General features: G+C 40.6%; 2 protein-coding genes across 4 annotated transcripts in view; one reads left to right on the top strand and one right to left on the bottom strand.

The window, feature by feature from the left end:
• Positions 1–4,453, top strand: part of megf6b (multiple EGF-like-domains 6b) — a 100,730-nt gene extending 96,277 nt beyond the window's left edge. Inside the window, exons 32-38 of the mRNA XM_041033902.1 lie at positions 40–168; positions 493–621; positions 777–905; positions 1,548–1,676; positions 1,790–1,918; positions 2,790–2,918; positions 3,230–4,453. Of these exons, the coding sequence (XP_040889836.1) occupies positions 40–168; positions 493–621; positions 777–905; positions 1,548–1,676; positions 1,790–1,918; positions 2,790–2,918; positions 3,230–3,294 (839 nt within the window). The 3' untranslated portion in view covers positions 3,295–4,453. The remainder of the gene's footprint in view (positions 1–39; positions 169–492; positions 622–776; positions 906–1,547; positions 1,677–1,789; positions 1,919–2,789; positions 2,919–3,229) is intronic.
• Positions 4,454–4,520: 67 nt separating this feature from the next.
• kcnab2a (potassium voltage-gated channel, shaker-related subfamily, beta member 2 a) overlaps positions 4,521–25,571 on the bottom strand; it is an 80,507-nt gene continuing 59,456 nt past the window's right edge. For all 3 annotated transcript variants that reach the window (XM_041033833.1, XM_041033831.1, XM_041033832.1), the window contains 13 exons: positions 21,677–21,720; positions 21,314–21,351; positions 20,943–21,022; positions 16,873–16,917; positions 16,095–16,139; positions 15,796–15,839; positions 15,411–15,497; positions 13,684–13,769; positions 13,317–13,437; positions 12,961–13,055; positions 11,456–11,576; positions 9,720–9,808; positions 4,521–8,173 (listed from right to left, as the gene is read on the bottom strand). In XM_041033833.1, coding sequence (XP_040889767.1) covers positions 8,084–8,173; positions 9,720–9,808; positions 11,456–11,576; positions 12,961–13,055; positions 13,317–13,437; positions 13,684–13,769; positions 15,411–15,497; positions 15,796–15,839; positions 16,095–16,139; positions 16,873–16,917; positions 20,943–21,022; positions 21,314–21,351; positions 21,677–21,720 — 985 coding nt within the window. In that variant the 3' untranslated portion in view covers positions 4,521–8,083. The remainder of the gene's footprint in view (positions 8,174–9,719; positions 9,809–11,455; positions 11,577–12,960; positions 13,056–13,316; positions 13,438–13,683; positions 13,770–15,410; positions 15,498–15,795; positions 15,840–16,094; positions 16,140–16,872; positions 16,918–20,942; positions 21,023–21,313; positions 21,352–21,676; positions 21,721–25,571) is intronic.

Raw genomic sequence — 25,571 nt, 5'->3', positions numbered from 1 at the left:
GGGGTGATGAGTGTCTGGTGTGTGTCTGGGTGTCGACAGCGTGTCCAGCTGGGCATTATGGAGTCGACTGCGCTCAGGTGGCAATGTGTGAAGACGGAGCCCGGAATGACCCGGTTACAGGTCGGTGTGTGTGCATGCCTGGACGAAGAGGAGAGCGCTGTGGACACGGTGAGTTTTCAGTGCTGTTGATCTTGACTCTGAATTTGTGAGGAACCTCAGATCTCTGAGAAGGGACTGTCTGCTCAGGTATGGACTCCTCTGTGCAGCTTTCCATCACAGAGACCGTGCTTACTGTGTTAAATTATCAGTCAGGCAATTCTCATACTTGTGTGAGCTGTTTTTTTTTATCGCACAAAAACGACAGGCAGAAAAAGAATTCTAAAAGGAGGAAACAAGCAGGCTGAAAACTTTTTTTGTCATCTTGCATTTGTATTTTGCCTGCCAAAGCGGGATGTTTTCTTCAGGTTAATTTGAGCGTGTGTTTGGCCTCAGGCTGCCCTCCAGGCTGGTTTGGGGCGGACTGTGTCCAACTTTGTAACTGCAGCAACGGAGGAGTGTGTGACCCTGTAACCGGCAACTGTACGTGTGGTCTGGGCTGGATGGGTGCACACTGCGACAGAGGTGACAACGCTCACAGTTCACGCTCAATTTTCTCATTGCAGTCAAGTCAATTTGTTGCAGTCGTTCTTGCATACGTGAAGCCTAAACATCGAGACGAGTTTTAAGCCATGAATTTAAATTATTTTCTTTTCCTGTTTTATTCATCTGTCCTGCAGAATGTCCTGCGGGCGGATTCGGCGCCAACTGCCAGCTGAAGTGTAACTGTCAAAATAACGGCACTTGTGACAGAGTGATGGGGACGTGCCAGTGTGGTCCGGGCTACTATGGACATTTATGTGAACATGGTGAGAACTGAAATACTCTAATAAATACATTAAGACCAAAACCAGCAATGAATTGATCCTGCTAACATGTATTGTCTGTGCAGCCAAAGCCTGATATAGTTAATTTCTCTGTACCATACCACTTCATTTATTGTCCAAAGATTATTATTGGGATTGTCAAAACAAGTGCCAACACAGTACTACAATTTTGTCACCAGTATCTCCTTTTCAGAAATATATTCATGTTTTTATTCAAAACTTGTATTTTTTTATTTAACAAAAATGTCTTGCTAAGCGTCTTGAGTTAGATGTTGATTAAGCAGACGCAGGCATAGAAGAACTTAAATAAATAAAGTAGCAGAGGAGTCTAAGCCGTCATTTCATGCCACATTTCAATCTGAACTAAGAAAGTATTGAGGTTCAACGCCCAGGTTTATTATCAAATATCTCTGTCAAAGCAATGTTGTATTTGTGATCACTATTAATCAAAGGACAAATGGAACAGAAAACTACATTATCCTGACTCACTATGCCTTTAAACTAAAGCTGGTTTAAGCAGTTAAACTCTGAGGTTTTTGCTTTTTTTTAAAATTAATCCATTGAGAACATTTTAAACCATAAAGGTCGACCTCAAATCGTGTTCCATAAATCCCTCGTCCTCAGCCTGTCCTCCGGGTCTCCACGGCCTGCTGTGCCAGCTGCAGTGCGACTGTATGAACGGAGCCTCCTGTCACCCTGTGTCGGGCCACTGTATCTGTCCTCCAGGATATCACGGCAGTCGCTGCCACAGAGGTCAGTCAACTTGCTTCTGACGACCCTGGTGTCATATTAGAAGTACTGACAAGTTTGTGTCTAATTTATCTTTGTGATGAAAACCTGTTTCATGTCCCGGGTTGTCTTCTCAGTGTGCGAACAGGGTGCCTTCGGTCAGGGCTGTGCCAACGAGTGTGACTGCGAGGGCGACGCTCCATGCAACCCTGTGACGGGAAGATGCCTCTGCTCCTCAGGGAAAACCGGACCCAGATGTGACATTGGTAATCCTCAGTTCTTTCCTATAACTTTGAGAACACACACACACACACACACACAGCAAAGTGCAGACCAGTGTGATTTTAAATGCAAGTTCAAATGAAAACATGTCACACAGCTTTTCTCCAGCACACCAAGAGGGGCAGATTTAGAGAAGTTGCTCCTTAATAGTGAGACATTTTTGATTTTTAAACAGGGAGTTAAATAAGGGATTAGATTTGAAGTCCACTGGATTATGTGTCCTGAAAGAAAAGGATTTTTTGAGAAGAGGAAATTTAGTTAAGACAGATGTTAAGGCCATTCGCAGATTATCTTTGAAGTTATGAAAGGAGTATATGACATATGAATATGAAAAGAGGGATCGGTCTTATGTATACTGTTAAAAATAATAATAAATTTGATAAAATTAGGTTGACAAAGCACAAACTGTGCTGATTTGTGTTGAAAAATGGGGATTCAGTCTTTTAGATGAAAGACTTGATAAAAAACATAAAAAAATTTGGATGTCAGGTTGTATGTTTTGTAATTATTTATATACCATGTATGTTGTTAAAAAACAATTAAGTAGATGTTTTGTACATTTAGTACCTGTGGTGGCCTATAAGCGGTGGTCAACATTTTGTTTGTAAAATCCTAATCTGTAAATTAACTTGTGACAATATACTTCAGTTCAAAAAACCCCATAAACATAAAGACATAAAGTCCAATACTTCCCATTGAACTGCGGTGGGGTAAGAGTATAAATTAGCATGACATAGAAATACTTAAGAAAAGTAAATCAATTGTGTACTTTTAAACAGTTGCTGATGTGCAGAAGTTGGTGAGCATTTAAAATGTATAATTTAATTCAACTCCTATTTTGTTTTTTTTTTCCAGACTGCAGAGTGAATCATTACGGGCCAGACTGCTCTCAGACTTGTGAGTGTGAGAATGGAGCACAATGCGACCGACGCAACGGCCGCTGCAGCTGCCTGCACAACTGGATCGGACTCTCCTGTCAGGAAGGTACAGTAATGAGTAAGACACACGCATCCCCGCTGTCTGAACAGTTATCTCACTTCATTGTATCCACATGGACGGCAGGTGACAAGCTTTGCTGACTCCTGAGTCCGAGAAGAAGTGACATTTTCGCTGACTCTGTGAAATAAGAGTAAATAACTAGTTTTAAGTGCTGACTGCATTGCGTTACTGTGTGCGCTTGGGGGCAGAACTGCAGAGGCTGCACTTTCTCTTTGGTGTCGTCTTTGTTCTGATCGAATATGAATGATGCGTGTTTGCTGAGCTGGACTCTCAGCTCTTTGTGTGTGTTTCCTCAGGTGGGCCTCCACGCCTCACCCTTGGGAGCAGCAGAGGAGACTTGCAACACAACAACTCGTTATAGCACATCCATCTAGCTGGAAGACTCCAAGTAAAACTGGGACAGATCAGCGAGTTTTTACTGAAGTGACTCAAGTGAGTGAAAGCTTGTGACAGGAACTTGTAGCAGCTGGAGGATTTTCATGGCAATAGACTCTCTGAGAATTGCAATTCAATGTCTGGACCTGAGCTTGAGCTGGACAATACTTTACGATTTAAAAAATTTTTTTTTTTTTTTGGAGCCAAAGTGTCCTTTGAACAGTTTGAGCTTGTGCCGTCAGCCTGACCTGTCACTGGTACATTGTGATTTTCCTGTGCTCAAAGTAAAACATCAACATAAAAGAAGAAAAACAACAGTCTTCAGTCTTCAAGATAAGAATTATTCCTCCAAAATAGGGATGGGGTCGATCTGATCCAGTATCGGTATCGGGTTCGGTATCGGAACCCGACATATCATACTTGCCTGTAGAGAAAATTGATTACAGCATCACATAAAGTCAACAATAATAATAATAATAATATTAAAGCAAACAGAGCTCTGGTATCAGAATAGTATTGGTAACGGCAGATATCCAAATTCAGGTATCAGGATCGGATCGGAAGTGAAAAAATGTGGATCGATGCATCCCTACTCCAGAGTTAGCAGATTGTAGTTGCATTCACTTCACTTTTTGTATTTTGTCTAATTTGCAAGTACTGTATATAAAATAATCTCTAATTTTGTAAGAAAATAGGTGATTTTGCTGGATATGATGCAACCTCTGACACTGAGGCAACCATATTTCATTACTTGCCAGTACTATGAAGTTGTTTTTCATTCTGTACAAAATGAAGTACTACCCTCAGTCCAATGGTGCTATGGTGCTTTTCTGTTCTTAAGATGTTTAATATTATAGTATCACAGTAAAGCACATTCCTGTTGACTAAATGCCTTAATGAGCAGCTGGAATTTCAATATAAATCACTTAGGATTACACAGCTTGCATTCAATGAGTCTAAATATTTTCTTTTGGATAGATTTTGTGTATAAATTGCTTCATATTTATATTTAACATTGTTGAATATATTGCAAATTTAAAATGCATCTTTTGTTTTCCACTGGATGAAAGAGACTTTGCAGCTCTGCCAAACCTACAGTCCAGTGAACAACCCAGAGTGAGTTTTTTTTTTTTTTTTTACACATGAATGCCAATAAAGACAGACACATAAATGTTTGTTTACCATTCTTATTTTATCATTATTTCATTTTCATTGAAGATCGAAGCTGTACATCCTGTCTAAATTTCAGATTCAAGCACAGTGCAGATAGCAACGCCTGCAAAAAAAATAAAAAAAAAAAGAAAAGAGAAAAGGCAGAGGTGATCACAACCAGAAATATATACAAAGGTCAAACTATGTACAGAAGATACCAGGCGCTCACTATGTCGTCTTTAGAGTGAATTCAGTCCACCGTTGCATTCACTTCAGAGCATTCCTCATAATGCATACACAACACAAAGAAATTGCTTCTTTTTGTCAGTCTTAAATTTGATACAATACAGATAGGAAAAATGCAGCATGATGAAAAAAATAAAAGCAGTCCTTTTAATTCTCTCTACTGCATTAAAGGCTAAAACATAAAAAATATATTCTCTGTATAACCTAGAACCTTCTGTAAAATAAGCTCTATCCATCTGTGGGTCTGGTTTCATTTCTGTACTAGTCATCAATATGTTAGAACAGCAAATATGATGAAACTGGGACCACTTAAAGCATGATTTTTTTTTCTAGCTACGCTCCAGCCTTTAAACAGTAAGTTATTTCTACATTGTGTGTTAACCTGTAAACAGCACAAGATGTCTGCTGGGCAGGTCAGTACAGTGTGAAATAACACTGATGGTCGAACGAAATGCACAGCGATATTATTTAAAGGAGAAGTTCTACATTTTGGGAATTGTGCTTAGTTGCTTTCTTGCTGAGAGTTAGATGAATACCATAATACCAGCTAGGGGTGGTTGGATCATCATTCATCCTCCTTGTACTGATACTACCTACACAAGATCTTGTTTTGAGTATAGATACTAGTGTTGATGGGATCAATTCCAAATATAATGGATTCATCACATTAATTTGAAATTCTGTCGTATCGCTTTACTCACCCCTAGTACCAGCTAGCATGCTTGTAGATTAGCTTGCTAGTGGTAATGCTAGCAAGCCAAGGACAAGGTGAACCTCTTACCTTTAGACAGAGCAGGGCTAGCTGTTTCCAGCCTTTATGCTAAGCTACGTTAGTCGACTGCTGGCCATGAGAGTGGTATCAGTAGTCTCATCTAACTTGGCAAGAAAGCAAATAAGCATATTTCCCAAGATGTCCAAAACTTTGCCGTTAAGTCTCAAACTTCCTCTCCACTCCCTGCAGATGAAAATCTTAAGACACAGGAACTCCACAGACTAATGAACAAAATGTTCTTTGCTTATCTTTTTTTTTTTTTTCTTCTGAGAAAACAGCACTGGCTTGCACCAGTTTAATTCACTCAGACATACAAGACACAGCAAATCAAACGTATGCAGGGATCAACTAATACAACAGGCTAAAGCAAGGGATTAGTTTAGTTGCCCCCCCCACATACACACACACAAACAGGATAAACAGCAGAGACGTTAAGTCACTTTGCTGTTCAAAAAAAATCACAGAGGAGCAGACTGTAAACCTCATCTGCACAAATCCCACAGTGATGCTCACTTTAATTATCCTCTCCACTTAAAAACCGAGAAGCACCTACATCTCATTCATATCATCATTCGCACCAATATGACAGTTTTCTTCATCTGTTTTTTTCTGCTAAGAATCAGTAGTTTCAGCTGTTAGTAAAGATTTGTTATCTATGTGTGTTAGTAAGGGGAGTAATGTGACCTTGCTTGTCCCATAGGTACTGTAGGCTGGGCGAAGAGAGTCCATGCTTTGAGAATGTTTCACATGCTATCCACTTGTGCTGTAATCACAGTAAGAGAGCACCCAAAGGAGAAAGAATGATATAGGGTGGCATCAAATTGCAAATCTGCAATAATACTTCTAACTCATCTCAAGTCGTATGACGCCTGAAACGAACCTTATGATCCTAAAGCATTTAGCTGTACTATGCATTCTGTATATGAAGGACATTTGTTAACTATTATAACAGCATGGTCAAGTAAAGATATACAGTATATGGAGTAAAGTCCATACCATAGATAGATAAGCCGGACAGCACATGCGTCAAGATGAGTTCTATAATTTTGCAGGAAGTGAGAGTGAAACACTCAGATGTGTTGTCAAAGAGAGAAGAAGAAGAAGATCTTTGGCTCAAGCCACGCTAAAATGTCACCGGTCCTCCCCAGTGTTCACACATAAAAGAAAGACAGACGAGTAAATACAACCTCCTGACCATGTGCACGCCAACACACGACTAAAACCACCTGCTCCGTTCCCTGAGCTGCTGCCACTCACTGATTAACTGGAAACACCACCTCTTCCTTGTGACAAACTCGACTTCCATTCCACTTCCACCAGTCAGCAATATATACTGGGGACATGAGACCAGATGGCCAAAGGGACAGCTGTCGAGCTGCTCATCTACGCCAAAGCCCACAGCACAGTCTGATGCAACTGTAAATAAGGCAAAATACTTGAACAAAATTTGATCAAGGAGAAGTTTCCATGAGATGTTGAACCAGCACTGATATGACCACTTCCCGTTAATCCTCAGCCTGAAAAACATAACAGAGGCTGGGTAGCACAGTGAAGCAGGACACTGCATTTGATTTAACACGACTGCAGTTCCTACTGTTAGGGATGAATAAATAGCTAATCTCTTCAGTGGCAGTTGCCCGGACACATCAGCCTACGCTCCTGACACGTCGTCGCAGACTGTTGACTGGTCAGGGCGGAGGAGGAGCTTCTCAGGCAGAGGACAGTTGTCTCGCCTCGTCCTCTCAGCCCTGTTCAGTTTAGGACTTCACCACCACACTTAGACAGCTGGAATGTCAGGGCATCAGGATGGACAAATGCACTGCCAGTGAAGACACGGAGGGAGGATGAGGAGAGGGAATTATTCAGGAGGCGATGTGAGTCTAATAGTGCAATGACTGTGAGATAAGACTATTGTAATACCCATCCTCTCCCCTCCTTAAAACTACCTTTGAACACCTATACTGACAATACTAAAGTGCTGATTGTTAAAGCCCGCGAGAAGGCTCGTACACTGATAATGTCGACAAACAAATTGTTTTTGTTTCAGAGAAACTTTGACGGACTCATACAGTACACAGGTGTTTGTAAACAGAACGTCCAAGGAACAAATGCATGGCTATGGTACATGTGCAACAGTAGTACTCGTATTTTCATACAGTATGAACTTCATCTTCCTTTTAGTTGCATTCAGTTTTAGAAAAAAAAGCAACATAAAATAAAAAAGAAAAAAGAAAAAGAATTCTGGCTGCCAAGCAAGCGTGTGCTTTTTTTTTTTTTTTAAAAAGGTATTTTTCTCTACGATTTTAAAATACGTTCAGCTGAATTGAATGTATAACTGATTTAAGTATGAGCGCATATCCCTCTACCACTTTTGTCTTTCTTTGTCAATCCCTTTCTTTCCTGTGGAGGTGACTGTATTTTTTCCCCCTTTTCTTATCTTATCCCTGTAACTCTAAATGAGGTGCCCTGGGTGGCCTTGGTGTGGCCAGACTCATGCGCCAGGGTCTCACTCAGTAAAAGCTCAAGCAAACAGAGGATCAGGCAAAGGTGGGGCGCTGCGGATGCAGCCCGGGTGCAGCCCTGCCGGGCGGGGCCGTGCTGCGCGTTAGGAGCGGTAGTCCTTTTTACTGTACGGCTTGTTCCCCAGGATGCTGTCCACCTCGTGTGTGATGGAGGACGACAACTTTGGAAGAACCTGTGGCGGGAGAGAGACACAAACAATGAACATGTTCTCTTCTTTTACGCTTCCTGACAGCGCTTTTGATCATTCCAACAGTGCCTTAAGACAAAATCATCAGAAACTGTCTGCAGTTTCACATCTCAGCCTCTAGGCAGCGCTAAAGGGCATAAAGCATCACCAACATTTTGGCTTCTTGTTCTTTACCTCCCATACAACTACCAATTAAAACTGCAGTTAAAGCAGGCAATAGTACACCTGATCTGCAACTTATTTCACTTTTTTTTAAACTCACCTTCAGCTGATTTGAGAGTAAATCATTACATTTTACGCTATTCAGATGCTTTACTCAAGTGAAAGTAGGAAAAACTGCAATGCATAAGCTCTGTATTATAAATAAAAGCCTTGCATTTAAAATTTAACTCAAGTATACTTTCTCATTACACACAGGAATGTCCCGTCATATTATTTATATTATTCTGTTGTTTATTACTGATGCATTAAATCACATTCCAGTTTTCAATGTTGGTCAGGAAGGAGTTAATGTTTAATTAAATTAAATTTTATTTTTCAAACTATGGTGATTTAATCTATAGGCATGCATCATAAATTATAAACTGATAAGAGGTTCTTTACTGGGGAATGGAAGTAAAGTGTATGTACCTCAAAAATGTTGTTAATCGATTTTAAAAGAGAATGTGTGGAATTATTATTCCACTGCTAATTCCATGGTGATTCTGAATACCTATTTTTGGCTAAGAGGTTTGTATATATGTAAATATAGTTACAGATGGAAAAGAAAGATCATCAGTATTTAATTTTACTATGATGTAATTAAGCATTCACAAGTAGAAAAAAGTAAAGATAATTTGTTCTGTAATATTCTCTTCCCACAGTGTAGACAGGAAATGTACTAACTGGAAAAAAAATAAAATAAATAATAATATTATGACTTTCTTTTCAGATGAAGAACTGTTTCTATTTTGGGATCCGGGATGTAACATTCCCAGTAAAAGGAAAACTGCAGAGCCCTGGGGATATGTGGGCATAGCATTTCAAAACCAAAATATCAAATGTGCTAAAGGACAGGAAACATATAGCGTGCACACATCTTGTATACTAATGTGTCTACACACACAGATGCATACACAAAGAATCGGAATAGAAGAGTGAAGCAATGCTCTTTACTGCCGGCCAGACATAATGTGAGGAGAGGACGTAAACCCCCACCGGTCTGAAAACCCCATTAAAAAGAGAGTGCATCTTATCAGGAGAGGAGGAAGTGGCTGTAAGCTTGCGTCCAATCCCCCTGGCAACTGATACTCCGCTGACCTTATTAACTTGGTACAGTAAAGCACCCAAGCATGCAGCAGCAAACTGCCCAAGAGGCCAAGCTGTACCCAGGAGAGGAGGCTACTATTACGGACTGTAAGGCACGAATACGGGCCTGATGGAACAGGTCAGGTCACACTCTCACAAATTAAGCCACTGATTTGCCCTGTAGAACAACAGAGATGTACACACACATACACACACAAACAAACATCCGCTTATTTTGCCTCACCTGTATCGCTCCTATGTTCTCCATCAGCTGGTCAGTGTTGGACGCCCCTAAAAGGACAGAGCTCACCCCCTCGTTCCGTAGGCACCACGCTGCAGGAAACCAGTAAAAAGCAATGACACCCCCACTGTGGCTATGGGCACACACACACACACAGACACTCACAACAGCCCTGATTCAAACACATCACAAACATACACCAGTTTGATTTTCTTTCAAAAAGCTAAGTGACATTTCCTTTTGCAACTATAAACACAAAAGCTACTGCAACACTTCCTGTCCAAAATTATATCTAACCACAAACCTTCACACTAAAACCCTCCAAATGTGGAAGAAATATTCAGATCATTTACTTAAACACAAGTAGCCTTACCACACCATAAAATACTCCACTACATGTAAAAGTACAAAAGTATTATCAGCAAAATGCACTTAACGTATCAAAGGTAAAACTACTCATTGTGCATAATATGCAGGAAATGTGCTTTTTTTTTTGCTAATCTCTCTGAAGAAACCAAAACCCATTTCTATTTTTTGTGCTATTATAATTGTGAGCTGTGTTATGCAATACAGCTGAATGCTTTTTGCAATCGAGGAGAATACACTTGTCAACAGCATCATAAAGGGATGGAGGAAATTGCTATAAAAATAGTGGGATTATGGCTCTACACAAATCTTCCACCACAATGAGAATATGGCCACTTGGAGGGCTTCCACTAGACTGCATGAAGACTAGACCTTCCCTCGGGCCCCTGAGATACATCAACAACATCTGCTAACTCTATTCTACCACTCACAACCACAGTCTGATTCCTGTGCTCCAGCAGCACAGGGCTTCAGTATCAAGCCAAAGGGAGGAAGGAGTCTGCCATTGTTATGCTGTGTAGTTTTTATTCAATACTGTAGCTCTACAATGCAGTGTAGAGGCCTACATGGTAGATATAAATCTCTTGTGTTGCCTTCAGGAACGATAGAAGGGTTTATGGTAATTGGGAGAGATGAGGGTGTGCACTAATGGGCCGTGAAACCTAATCTATGACACCACATTACTGTGAGGGTGAAAAATCTGCCGCGATCTGCCCTGAGATAGGAGACGGAGTCCCAGATTTACTGGCTTAGTCCCTCAAATCTGACACTTTAACAGCCCTCGCAGGAGTGTGCGTCTTTGGGGTTTGCACATTCTCACTCTCCTGTCCAGCAGTAAATCGATATCAGTCACTCGCTGGATTTATGTCTGGGATGCTATTTTAATGCTGACACTTGAAACTGTTAAATACATGTTAACACCAGGGAAAACCACAGACCTGCATATACAAACACATACTTTAAACACATTTTTGCATTCCGTATGCTGATATTTACATTAATGTCTTAATGTATTCAAGGGACTGTGCCAGATCCTTGTTTACACTGTATATTCTATTAATGTTGCTTTTCCTATTGGCTCCTGAAAGACAATGAGACAGGCTGTGGATGTGTTTATGTCCATTTAACATACAGTATTTATCTGTTATTTTCTTATTCACATATTTTTCTGTTTTCTCATTTCCTACCCCCTTTTTGTCTGATTAATGTCTAATTAAAAACTACAGTAGTTACAACACAGACACACAAAGAACAACACAACACAGCGACAATCAAACCAGACAGCTGCGAGCGGCGCTGACCTCGGCCCATCCGAGGGAGAGGGACGGACAGACAGACAGAAAGAGAGAGAGCGGCAGAGTGTATCTGCGTACCGATGGCGAGTTGGGGCAGAGTGCAGCCCAGCCGCTCCGCGATTGCCTGCAGCTCTTTCAACTTCGCCTGCTGACGCCGGCCCTCCTCGCTCAAGATCTTGTCCTTCAACCACTGGTAACCCTGTCGAAAACACAGCACACCTGCTCAAAAACACAGCCCTGCTCACACGGCTGCGCTGCAGCTCCTGTGTCACCAGGGCCTGTTTTTAAACACGTGACTCTGTCTCCTGTTGTCTACACCTCAGCCAGGGAAACATACCTCCAGCTATGCTTACTAAAACACTGAATATTCAGTTCATTATATCATAATTACAAAAATACAAACATTAGGAAAAAAATCTGTATTTAAAGAAACCGTTACTGTACTTACTGAAATCATGTAGTATCTCTTTGTGCTGAACTGAGTCAAAGAGTACTTTTCATATCTTGATGTTAGAACTAATTTGCATCAAAGGTCAGGAATTATACTGTACCATAATACTATTAGTTAATCACTGAGTTAAAGAGCCAAAATACCACAAACATCCACAGGCAACACTGAACCAAACAGGAAGCAGCACATTCCACACAAGTCATCAAAGATACTGCACAACACCAAAATGGAGAGCTAGTGAACCAGGAGAGGTCTAATCGACAGCCACTGACACACAATCCACAAATACACAACATGCCACTCCACCACAGGGACAGATCATTGCATAGAGTCAGGTGTTAGCTCCTGTGTAACGCAGAGGATCACTAAGTTATTTTTATGTTCAAAGTGGTGATGAGAAATGCCAAAATCTTAAAAAAAGAAAAAAAGAAAAAGTAATTTGACATAATGTGAAGTGACGTGTTGATAAAACCACTGCATGTCACGGCACACTTCCCGAGTTCATCCGTCACTTTAAAGAGAAGTATTCCACTGGGTGTCTGAGAGCTCCCCGAATTAAATCATGAAAAATGCGTCTCCCCCTCATTAATGTTCAGTTAATGTGGCTGTTTTGTTCTCTTACGCTTAGAGCAAAACAAGTCTCTCAAAAAAATTATTCTAGGTCACATACGAGTTGTCTACATACTTTGTTGTAACATACTTAAGTGGCCCATGATTCATCTAGCAATTCAATTATTTAGTTTCCGTTTAAAAAGCGCTGGTACCCGTAGTGTCAAATTAAAAACAAACAATTTGTTAGTGTGCACACATGCTGTACTGTTACTGTTCTGTGTGGATGCATTGCTGTGCACATTTATCATGTGTGTTCATGTATGTTAAGCTGACACCAGCTGGCAAACAGTGTCCAACAGCACTGCTTGAGAAGAGGTACACAGTGCATGGCGTCAACATGGCACTGAAAACACACACAGATATATGCGATGTGCACAGAGTTACAGAACCTGAAAGACACAAACACACAATGAACAAACAAACAAACAACCAGCAACCAGTAGGGAAAAACACAACAGTGGCACAGCACGGATGATCAAAGTGGGATAAAGACAGCAAACAGCCAATGACGTTTGTCTACCTTCAGAGAGGCCCGAGAGAAGGGAGGCACCCTGCCGTCGTATTTCCCTGAGATGATCCCACAGGCCAGTGGTGACCATGTCATGGCCCCCACACCTGAGAACACAAACGTGATCATCACAGTCACTGAAAAACAATTGTTTATTTTATCTAATCTTTGGTTTTTATTTGGTCTTATGAAGAAAAAGAAAATTATAAACACTACATTCCTGTTAGTGTCTGAGAATTCACAGCTTGAAAACCAGGGCAGAGGGGTTTTTATATATTCATGTTTGCTGGAAACTCATTATCACGCAAAGAGATTTGAGTAATGTGTTATGATGATGAATCCCAAGCCACAAATCCACGACTTCTCACCTATCTTATGGAAGAGCTCAGGTAGCTGCACCTCCACCTTCTCTCTTTGGAACATGTGGTACTCAGCCTGCTCACAGATGGGAGGGATCTGGTTGAACTGCCGCGCCACAGAATACGCTTCCTACAGGAAAACATGGGAGACAGAAGACTGGACCCGTGTACAAAACAATGCAACATACATAGTTCAGTATCAAACAGGAATAGGTAAGATAAAGTAAAGTCAGAATTCATTCCAATCTTTGTGATGGACAGAAAAAAAAATCCTAACTCTATATTGAAAATCATATTTCCCAAAACTCTGACTGTATCACTGATTTATTTATTTATTTTTCCGGACAGTGGTCTGTACAAATACACAAAGCCTAACCATTATCTCCATTGGGCTCCAGCGGGATGTTCCCCAGTACATGGCCATGCCTTGATTTATCACGTGGGTCATTGCTCGAACCGTTTCTGAAAGTAAAAATTCACAAAAACATTAAAAAAACACCTTTATTGTTGGTGTCACCCCATTGTGTTTACTGAATAGTTTCATTACTACCATTTTTTCATTTTCTATATCTCTCTCTACAGAGCAGACAATATCCTGAGAGCCTACTGTATGTGTATCTGAGTTTCTTTGTTCTTTATCCTTATAAAAGATGTGTGTGTTTTTATCATTTGCAATCCAAATGGACTGGGCCATTCAACAGAGAAGTGGAAAAGCTGATTATGTTAATCAGAATGGTGAGTGATTCATTCTGAGGAGGATGACATTTATTCACTACAAGGCACACTTGAATGACATTAATGTAAAATTCCACAAGAATCTGTCTTTTTTTTATCTGTAACATGCTACAAAAAAAGAGGCCAGGGAAATAACTAGGAGGTGACAGGCGTGCTTGCACCCGTTCAAATCTTTGATTATAGATAAAGCTTCTCCAGTAGGTTGAAAAACTGGACCACAGCTTCTGTATTTTAAGCACAGGGCGTTAGAAAAATACTTGTTTCTATAACACAAAAAATATATCAAGGACAAGGTTCTTTCCATTGATGTGCTGACCAGGTTTGATTGAATGTTAGCCAGAGATTAATCTCGTGTTATTCTGTCAACACATCACTCTATTTTATTTAAAGCCGTCAGATAGCGATTTCATTTTACAGCCATATCTGCCCCTGTGTGACAGTGAATGAAATCTCACGCTATACGACTGTAATTTCCGTCTTTTCGTTGGTCAAAGTGGCAATATGTTTTGTTAGACTGCTGACCAAAACATCAAACATGCTGGATAATGATCAGGGTGTCCCAGACAAGACAAGGAGCACAGGAGAGCAATAAAACTGGTATGTGTCAGCTCTCAGTAATTTCACATCCATCCATCTACACCCCTTGGTGACGTGCTGTTTCTCAAAATGCTCTTAGACTAACAAATCAGCCCTCCTATCATCTAGCGGGTGCTTGGTTAAGAGGTTTTCTATGTAAACCGACAGGAAAGGGGTTTACCTCCTTTTCACCCTGCATACTGCCCTTTAGCTATTGCCAGAATAAAATGTACCAGATGGTTTAACCACAGAAGATTTGAAGACATAGACTCAGAGATGTCCATGTGAACTATGTGTAATCTTTAAAAGGGCAGATGGGCAAAAGAATCGCCTCGACTTTTATATGAAACAACACCTGCTACTTCTGACTAACAAGACACTGAAGTATTGTGAAAGCGCCGTAGCCAGTGAGGCTGAAGATGACCTGTGACCGAACTCTAACCCAAAGGGGAACTCTGACACGGGAGCAGATGGATACCGTGTGACCAGCTTAGCCCACACACAGTTAGCACCCTGCCATTTAAAGGTCTCCAGCATCAGTATCTTTCCTCATTCTGACTGTGGAGGTGGAAGCACCAGGACAACACACAGCATTTAAAAATAGATATTTCAGTTACAAGAGGTTTATATATCTGAGTCTTCACACTGCAGTAGTCATAGAGACAGAAAAAAAGGCACATTTGTTATGTGCAATATGACAAAACATAAGGAAAACATGGTTAACAGTGTGTGAGAGGATAACAAAAGATCTGTGGTAAATCAAAAGCAACAAAGGATAAAATGAAGCATTACCTTCCATAGGTGTATTAGGGTCTGGTCTGTTCGCAAAAACCACATCCACATAGTCTAACTGCAGTCTTTCTAGGGAGGCTTTTAAACCTAGAAATAAACACCACAGTCAGTAAGTATTAGTAGTAAATCTTGCACTAGGTCTTCATAAACACCCAAACTGCAGTAGATACTGCCAAATTATTTGTGCATAGGATTCTCAAACAATTTATTTTTTACAGAGTTAGTGCACCAAAATGTTTTCTCCAATAAACCTAAGAGTTTGTCAATTATTAAAATGTAGCCCAGATTGAATGTAGCCTCCCTTGAGCCAAGGCAACTAATTAGGAAGTATTTTGTTGTTGCAGTGTCAGCATTTAATCCAATAATCTGCAGTGCCACTACTTACCCTCTATAATGTGTTTTCGGGATAAACCTCTTTCAGTCTCTGCTCTGGAGAAAACAAAAAACAGACCTTGGTTTATGAACAGTTGTTTGATATATACCACAACCTGCCCCTCTTGGATGATATAATATCACCTATCCTTTGTGAAATATGATCTAATAAATGTTTCAGCTTTATTGAAAGTGCCTGACAACAGATCAGTTTGGATGACACACGATCCCATTACCAGGAACATCAAACAAGTCAAGAACAATTATACAGTAGGAACATTTCTCATTTGAAAGCAACCAGATGAAACTTACTTTCCCCCCCAGAACAGCTTTGTTGTTATCACCAGACTTGAACGTCTGAAAATGGAAAAGGAAATCACATCTATAAGAACACCAGTCAAACATGGAGAATTATAGCAAAAAGCCTCATGTGTTGGAGTTGGTGATATCTGAGGTCTACACAACCCTTATACACTTATACACTCAGTTGTCAGTTTATCAGGAACACCTAACCAAAATTAATGCACTCTAATACACCAGGCCTGTAGTAAATCATGAACCTCATGAAGGTTATAATGTTCAGTTTGTGTTGAAGATATGTTAAAGAGAACTGCAAGATTGTATGATAAGCTAGATGTACCTAATAAACTCATAAGTGAGTGTACGTATTAACAGGATGAAAAGCTTGGACACATCCTCCGGGTAATTTTCTATTTCTGCCTTATTACATCAACGTCACACTCACCACATCCCACCAATCCCAGTAACTGTGACTGTGCCAAAACTTGGCCAGTGCCAGTGACTGGGTGTTGTAGGCGTCTAACCTGACAAAGCTTTACAAATGCCAACTCAGGACAGATAAAGTCAAGGCACAAGAAGTTCATCCATTATTCAGCGTCTTTGAGGAGGGACACAGGAGTGTGAGCATGGCATGGTGGCCCGCATTAATCTTTCATCTCCCCACCTTACCGTTCCAGTTCACAACACACCGCCTCCCAATATGTGCAAGGAAGGAGATGACACAAGATTAGGGAGGCTGGCTGGGACGGAAATTAAAAAACACCAAAGCCAATTAAAGTGTGCCTCATACCTCCATCCTTTCTTCTTTATGATGTTTCCAAGCACCACCTCTGCCCTGCGAGGGAGACGGAGAGAAGGCGTGATTAAATACAGACAGTCTTGAGATGATAAGAGCGTTCACACCCGACTGTCTGAAGGATGACTTCAAGCCCTGAATTAAAAAAGAAAAACAATCCAGCTCTGCACACATACTGTATAATACATGAGGGAGCTTTCATTGGAAAGCACACCTGTTTAGGACTGGTGAGTGTGAACTAACTGCCAGGTCAGAGTCAGCAGGGCCTGGGCCCAGCTGTGCTGTGGAGCCACCACTATGTCACTCATTAGCAGCCACAGGGGTGCTAATGAGTGACATTACTTTCAACATGGGGCTCATTAGGGCCACACAGAAACCTGTCAGCAGGATGTCTCTCCAGTCCTCTCACACTGACAAATAATAAGACACCTTCTTGTAACATAGTTTCCCATAAAATGTTTTTGAGAAATTCTGACACATAGCAAAGACTAATATTTGTTTTGGATTCATTTTGGGTGCATCCATGAATAAAGCTAGCTGCTCTAATTGGTTTTCAAATAAATTACATTTTGCTGTCAAAGGTGTTTTCAATTACAAGGACCATAACTCCTCTCATCTGTGACTGACTGTGATCTGCGAATAAGGGATCCTGCTTCTTTCAGTGCGGCTGTGTCATCACACCCTGAGTGGTAAAGACAGGGGTGTGGTTGTGGTAATCCGATGGACATAACTGTCAGCTAAACTAGAAATACTAACAACTTATGCCACTGACAAAATGACATTACCATGTACAAGTTACTCACTGTGATTGCTAAATGAAACAGTGTGAAATATTGATATGAGTATTATCCTCACAAACCCAGTGCTGGTTGAGCTATAACTGATAACCAGTGCAGTGCAGAATGCAGTAATTACTGCACTCAAAAAAAAAAAAAAAAGAAAATCTTATTTTAATTGTTTAATATTCCAGGCAAAAGTGCTTTTATTGTAAAGAAGAAACTTTTCTTTTTAAGTGCTAAACAGATAAATCTTTACTTACTTAACCCTTCCTCTCCAGGACAGGATGAGTTCTTGTAAACTATCTTCTGTTAGTGATCCTTCACACATTTAACAGTGTAAGGCTGTAAACAGATGATCTCATAGGTGCTGTGAGGTTGGTTGCAGCCACTCTGCCCATTGACACTGTGATATTGTTAAGTTTTAATTTGGGTCTCTCCTGTTTGTGTGTTTTGTTTCTAAGAGTCATGCTCTAATATTAAAACTTGCATTTGCATTTTTAGTATTTATTTATTTAATCCTCTTTCTTTGTTACTTATTAAAAGATTAAATCAATAAAATACTAATATCGCCCTCCAAATCTTTCTCCTCTGTACTCCTGTGTATGTGCCTGGCACAGTCTGCTGATTCAACAAGCAGCATGAGTACAGTAGGTGCTGCACTACTACTAGCTGTTTCAGACCCTGCCAGCTGGACCCACACCTTTTTAGACAACGAGCACTCGAGCACTCCCCTGAGAGCAATAATGTGTGTGTTTGAGTGCGTAATAGTGTGTGTCTCTGACAAATACCCACACAATGGTCTGCATGTTGCCCTTCTGAAATGTGAGTAATTTGAGAGCCCAAACATTAGGTACAGTGTGTCTTCAGCAAGTTCACTTTCTTCATCCATCCATTAATTAAGTCTTTATTCCTGTGCAGAGTCGATGCTATGACTTACAGCAGAAGCAATGGCTTAATGCTGCATTTTTCATGGATTTATAATATTTTATTACTTTCACATTTCTGTGTAATTATGCTACCAATTTGTCACTGGGCTCACACAATATCACGCAATTACTATGCATCTAGAGCAAAATGTCTAAGCCTGAAATAAAATGAAGACGGTATTTCTTTTCTGCCAATTACTCGCATACTTTCAAATGCTTTGAAGCCATATGTGTTTGCTGATAACAGCAGCTACATGGGATAAGCAGGGCATGTTTATTTGTGCAATTACATTTATTTATTTATATTTCTGAGAAACAGTAGTCTGTATATTGGAATGGCTATGCTAGTTAAGAATTACAATCAATATTTAAATATCTCTGTGTCGAATGTTTTTGTGACGGTTTCTGTTTTTTTTTGTAGGGTTAAGCCAGAATAAACATGCCAAACAAACAGCGAGAAACTGCCAAGTGTTGTGCATCAGCAGGGTGAGGAGTGTGAGTACAGCTTACAAACCTAGTTTATCAGTCCAGGATCGCAACACGGAATCAACATTACAGCAGCTGACTGACAGTCGACTGTACAGGCACCAACACCACTTCACGTTCTCTGAGTCAGACGGATGAAGGAGCTACAGTAAGCCAGAACCAAGGACTTCACATGAAAGCTTTCTCCGTTCTGATGTGCAAAGTGTGTGATTTGTTCTACTCCTACATGTGTGTGTGTGTAATATAAGCTCCTCAGCGCTGCTTTGTGCTGAAGCTGTCAGGATTAACACCTGTGCAACACATACTGAGCAGTGTGACATGCTGTCACAAACATTTGCACGTGCCAAACAGATCTGCGCTTGCTGTGGAATTGTGGTTTGTTCTACGGCAGCATGATTATTAAAGTCAAAGATCAACTTTGTGCCCGTTTTTCTGGCCCCACCCTTGAACAACAAGCCAAACTCTTTTTTTTTTTTTTTGGAAAGCTTCTCAGAACACCTGAGCGTGTTGTGATGACTATGGGCAGACAACAGCTTCTGAAGCATTACATGAGAAATGAGGGAAACCACAGAGACCTACTGCATGTTTCTTTTTGGTTTCTTTTGATTTTCTTTTGTGAGACACTAGCACTCTGATGCATCTCCCTAAACATAATGGTAAAACTAGAATATTCTTGGGAGGATTAAAAAAGGACTTGGTGCTGTTAATCAGAGATGCTGTTTGCAAGGATAATCCCTTAGATTATTTCAAAGCATCCAAGTTACTACAAAGCCAGATTAATCCTTGCTGGAATTTAAACCATCACTACATACAGCAATAAGGCAACACAGGGCTGCTTTCTGAGGTTAAAAATATCATCTGTAGCTGGCCTGTAAATTTAGACCAAGACTATGAATATCCAAACCCCTGTGAAAGCTACTGCCACAATGACATGGTGTTGATAAAAAAAAGGACACACCTGATTTCAGGTCTACGTTCAAGGAGAGAGACATTAATCTTTTGTGTCCATTAATAGTTCACAGGAATTACTTCCTGCCAACACACTAGTCCCAGTAAAAACTGTTGACAGCAGCAAAAATTCCATCCAAATTTAGTGCCAATTTTTGACAAATTTCCAGAAAAAAAAGGAAAAAGGGAATTAATGTGTTTCCATTCACTATTCTTATGTGAACATTAGGGAGTTGGCTCACAAAGATTAACAGTTATGCCATTAAAGCACAGCAGAAGAAGAGTGTGCGGCAAGATGACATCATTAAAAAAAGCACCAATGAGACCACACGCTAATGAAAATGTGATGGAAACACAGCATCTATGTTTGTTTCATGTATTATTTTGAGGAACGTTACAGTTACCTCACCATTCCACACTGATCTGGTCTGCCAGTTTCCAGTGTTTCCAGTGCATTTTGTTGCACATTGCTTTTACCGGTAGACCATTTCTTTTGAACTTCCTGCGTTTCCACTCTTGTTTTTTTGATGTGCAAATTGTAAACGTGTATAGAATGGATGGAAACATCAACATAGTGATTTGTTTCTGTAGTCACACATTGCTGATGACTTTTCAAAACTTTCAATACTTGTAGTACTTCTAGTATCTTGAACATAATTCTATTCACCTCCATTGCACTGGGTTGGTGGCAGATATTCTCTCACTGCACATTAGACCAGCTGAATGGCTACACATCAATAAAATAATGAAAAGAATATGTTTTTTAATATTTGAGTGAAGTGTGCACCTAACAGTCAAGCAAGATTGCATGAACTGGTCTGTGATCTCTACCTGGTGATTTTATAATCAATCACATGTGAGCAGCTTCGTAATATTTCGTGTTAATGCTCAGTGGCGAGTGACCTGTAGCACAGGATATACTCACTTCCCAGCAGCGTAGACCTCCGCTGTGTCAAACAGATTGATGCCATTTTCATAAGCCAGAGTCATCAGCTGCTCTGCCATCTGTTGAGAGAGCAGGGGAGAAGGAACAGAGAGGGTAACCGATGGGATGAGAGATCACTGATGTGAGGTGTTAGGGCTTTTCAATTATTAAAATTTCCTTCACAAGACTAAAGAAGAATTCTACACCTTTGCTTTACATGTTTATTGTCTTGCTGTTGACTCTCTAGCAGTATGTTGTCACTAAAAGTAAAAATAGGCTTCTTGAGCAATCCAGGATATGCTGGATCATATGGAGGGTTTCCATTCCCAACTCCTGACTGATGGAAGATGACAAAATCCATCTGCTCTCACCTCATCCGTTATCTGTCCACCGAACGTCACCCATGTTCCTAAAGAGGACGACAGGGGTGGGTGTCAGTGTTTAAGTACATAAACACACATGCGCACACAGATGAGCAAGCAAACAGTGATACTATAGGTACTGCACAAGTGATACGGCACATGCTGTACAAGAAACAAGATCTAGTTATTTTATAACCACTGCAGCAAGTTACTGGAACTTGCTACTGAACATTTCCCCCCACACTCTGTTTTAACACTCTTTTCTCCCTATCTGAATATAAAGGACCATAGAGTTATCAGTTTGCATCATAAATCTGTTATAGAAAGTGCCTAAAACTTCTCTCTGTGTCTCATAATCTAAGAGACTCTTACCTAAGCCAAGGCAGGACACCCGCAGGCCGGACTTCCCAAGGTTTCTGTCAAAACAGAGAGAATTACATTAACATTAATGCAGCACTGAGGTGGCAGTGATTTGTGATATTTTGCACTCTGGCGGTGGCTATGACCTTCAGAAAAGGACATTAAGCCTCATTTTTAATTTTGCTTGATTGATAAATAAATCAAATCAACAACCCTGTCATGTCTGTAATGTGAGAAAGTCTGTTCTTAAGGTTGTTACTGAGGTCGGAGCTCAAAGTCATGGAAGGTGAGAAGAACAACGCTTTGTGCCTGCACCTACTGCAGCACCGACACATGTCGACTGGATGGATAAGGAAGCACAGTTACACGTGTGCTGACAATGAGAATGTGTGAGCGTATATGCTGTATGTGTGTGCAGAGAAATGCCAGGGGAGAGCAGGAGAGAGGAAGTAGGACTTAAACAGGCCCGCCATGACATCCACTGAAATTTCTCACAGCTCACCAGGATCCCTCAGCCGCCATCTGACTAAAATCCCCTACAGCAACGTGCAAGCTTGACTACTCACCACAACTTGCTCCTAAAGCTGGCGTCTCTGAGCCTATCACAGTCCAGACAGACCCCTCAGCTGACAATCACAGCTTTGGTTAGGTCTTTGATTCTTTTGTACTGGCTTTTTTTAAGCTTTCTGAGATGCCTATGGTTCCTAGTTAAAAGGCAACATCATAACAGATTAGCTATAATCACTGAAATAACTATTATGCTTCAGTTTCTTTCCCATCTTTTCAGTATACCTTCATTTCAGTGAAAACCTCGAGACCTTAATAGCTCTATTTCTTCGGATATCTCTGATCTAAGGAACGATTAAGCACACAAAATGAAGTGTGCTTCTTCTGGTCAACCCCCTTCAAGAGATATGCTGGCAGTGTACAAAGATAAAAGAAATGTGGCATCAGAGATGATGTAACATGAGCAGGAGTCAAAGTGGGTGTGTGGGAGGATATCTAATATATTTTTATAAGGCTGCCTGTATAGAAATACAGTTGAAATGAAAAGGAGTAGCGAGCTAGACAGGGGATAGGTGTGTTGTGAGTGTGTGTGTGTACATGTGTGCAGATGTGTGTGTTACTTGACTGTTCTTGTGACTGCGTGTGTAAGTGGGACTGTGTGTATAAGCATGTGGGTGGGTGGGTGTTTTGTGTAGCTATGATAAGGCTGCTGAACTGCTGCAATGACTAACAAAACACTTCTTTCAATGTGGTCTGAACACCAAGTCCAAAAAAAAAATGACTAAACTGTTTAAAATAAATCTCAACAGCATCATATCGCCTCTAAATAGGCTAAGTGGGCTACATTTGTGTTGTAGTGGGGAAAAAAAAACCCAAAAACAATCTCTTTTTGATAGATCTCCATACACTTTCTATTTTAGAAGAGTTAATCCAGTTAAATGTTCACTACATCATCAAACATCATTAGTTCCAGTCTTTCTCCACTGAACCACCATGGGCGCTCAGAGAGTCTCTCCATTCATTTATATTCTTTGTTTTCAGCGTATCACAGCAAAAATCAACCAGTTTCTGAACCATCTGAGGTCTCAGTGAGATAGTGATATTGAGCAATAATGAAATCACATTCACTCACTGTGTATTTTGCAAGTAAGACATTTGTGTCCAACTTATTTTCTACAAAGAGCCTCATTAAAAAGATCTGATATGGTCAGTGAGGTCTGTAATCGCGTTACTGTTTGAACCCAAGAGCCTGTTGACGTCATGTATAGGAACCTACTGACAAACACAATCAGACGTGAGGGAGAAGAGAGAGTGATAAGAAAATCCAATGGGACCACGTGCCCTTACGTTGCACTGTGGTGACAAGGTTGACACAAGTCCCCTCTGGCAAACCACTGGAGCTGATCTACAATTAACTGGCTCTTAATTGCGTGAGCAAAATACCCCCTCGGGGGGCTCCTGCTCGGCGTCACAAACAAAGATAACCGAAACCAAAAGCAGCTTACTGATCGAAATCGTTAGGGGAACATGTTTGTGAGAGTGTTTTTAATGATGGACTGTGAATGGTAGTACAAAATATCTTTATCACTCAAAATTCTGCTTGACTGCATCGTCCTTTGAGGAGGTTGTAAACATTGTGGAGTTTAACTCTAAAATACAGCTGTGCTACTGTATAATTTAGCATAAGGGAACTTTTCACTGTTCCAGATTTAAACACCTAATGTGATTAAATTACTTCATGTTGCTTAATGTGTTAATGCATGTTGCACAAGCATGTTGTGCACCAATGCAATGCATAGTAAACCTGTCTAATTAGATACATTAGGAGCAACTGTCAAAACATCCTTCTAGAGTTGCACCATCTTCATCACCATGTGTTAGGGCTTACCACAAAGCAAAGCTTACTGTGTAAGTGTTGCATAAGCATGTTCTAACCATGAATATTGCACATGCAGTGCCAGTGTGTTTAAGCACTTCCCCAAACCTAAAAATAAGTAACCAGGATATCAGAATACACAGCTCTGCCCTTGTCATTGTTCTCATTGTAAGGATGTCCCTTTGTCAGCACATTGTTGTCTTCAATATTTTACTAGACTGGCCTTGAATACTGCATTGTGTGTTGCTACAGTGACCCTGTGCCAAGCCCTCTAAGGGGTCAGGTTCTTGCTGAGCCTCAGCAGACATGACCTGCTACAGTAAAGTCATCTCTCTCACACCCTCCTCAATAATGAAGGAGACAGGTATAGTACAGGACAGCAACACCACTGCACGGACAAAGCCAGATGGGATCCAGTGAACAGAAGACGTAGTGACCACAGCACATGTCCACTATGCTTGTTGACTTTGATATACTAGGGAACCTTTCACTGAGGTTTCTGTTACCATCACATTTCTGATCCAATCAGCACAAAGCTCAAGGGGACAAGGCAAGGGTTTTCATTTGGGTATGCTGGTTTATTTGATTAAGAGTGGCTTGGAGATCTATTTGGGGCTTGTTTACACACAGGTTGCATTACACCTAAGCTTGACACAATGAATTCTGCATGTCTAAGTTCATCATTCAGCTCTGCTGCTGACAGTGGCAGCCGTTGAAGGAAGAGCAACTCTGAAAAACAGTGAAGCTGCAATGTGTTTTCTTTCCATCAAGGTTAACATAACAAGGGAATACCAGAGGTCACCTAAGAGGTTTTTTTCAGTCATTTATTATTGATCATTGGATTATAGATTATTGGAAAAATATGAAATAGAAAAGAGACATGTAATAAGGAGCATCAACACAACCATAGAAAGTATGCTCCGATTAAAATGAATAAGTGAATATTACTGTACATAACATTGTTAACCAGTGCTCAGCTGCTGCTATGCCTACTGGTAGTTGAGCCAATGTACATTTATATTCTGTCGTTAATGATATCTAAGCACTGTTAACTGCATCACCTGGGTAGTACTGAAGAATCAACACTGAATAACAGTCACAAAACCAGCTGGTTATTCCTGTAGTGTGTAATGCACTGTGTATTTTGTTCCTGTAAACACGATATATGAACAGAGCTTTAAGATGAAGGTGAGAGCTGCTTAAAAGGGTTTTGACACAACATCTAACCCCTGTAGCTTCACAATAAGCAACAATAAATCTACCAAAGTCTTTAATGTGTAATTTCCCATGAATGGCACCCTCCTCTGTTGGGCAAATCAATTACCTCTGAACAAATGCTGTGGTTACCCCTTCAGACCAAGCAATGGGTTGGTCTTTCACAATGCTCCCCCCCAGTTATCACTTTAGTACAGAAAAATCATACACTGGTTTAGTGTAAGTACATTAAATGAAGGACTAGAGGTATGCAGTAGGAGGACTGAGTCGGAGAGAGGGCTTAAAGTCAGGGCGAATGCAGCGGACAGG

Source organism: Toxotes jaculatrix, chromosome 3 (assembly GCF_017976425.1).
Source record: "Toxotes jaculatrix isolate fToxJac2 chromosome 3, fToxJac2.pri, whole genome shotgun sequence".
Taxonomy (NCBI): domain Eukaryota; kingdom Metazoa; phylum Chordata; class Actinopteri; family Toxotidae; genus Toxotes; species Toxotes jaculatrix.
Note: the sequence above shows the minus strand (reverse complement) of the source record. Positions and strands in the feature narration are given on the sequence as shown.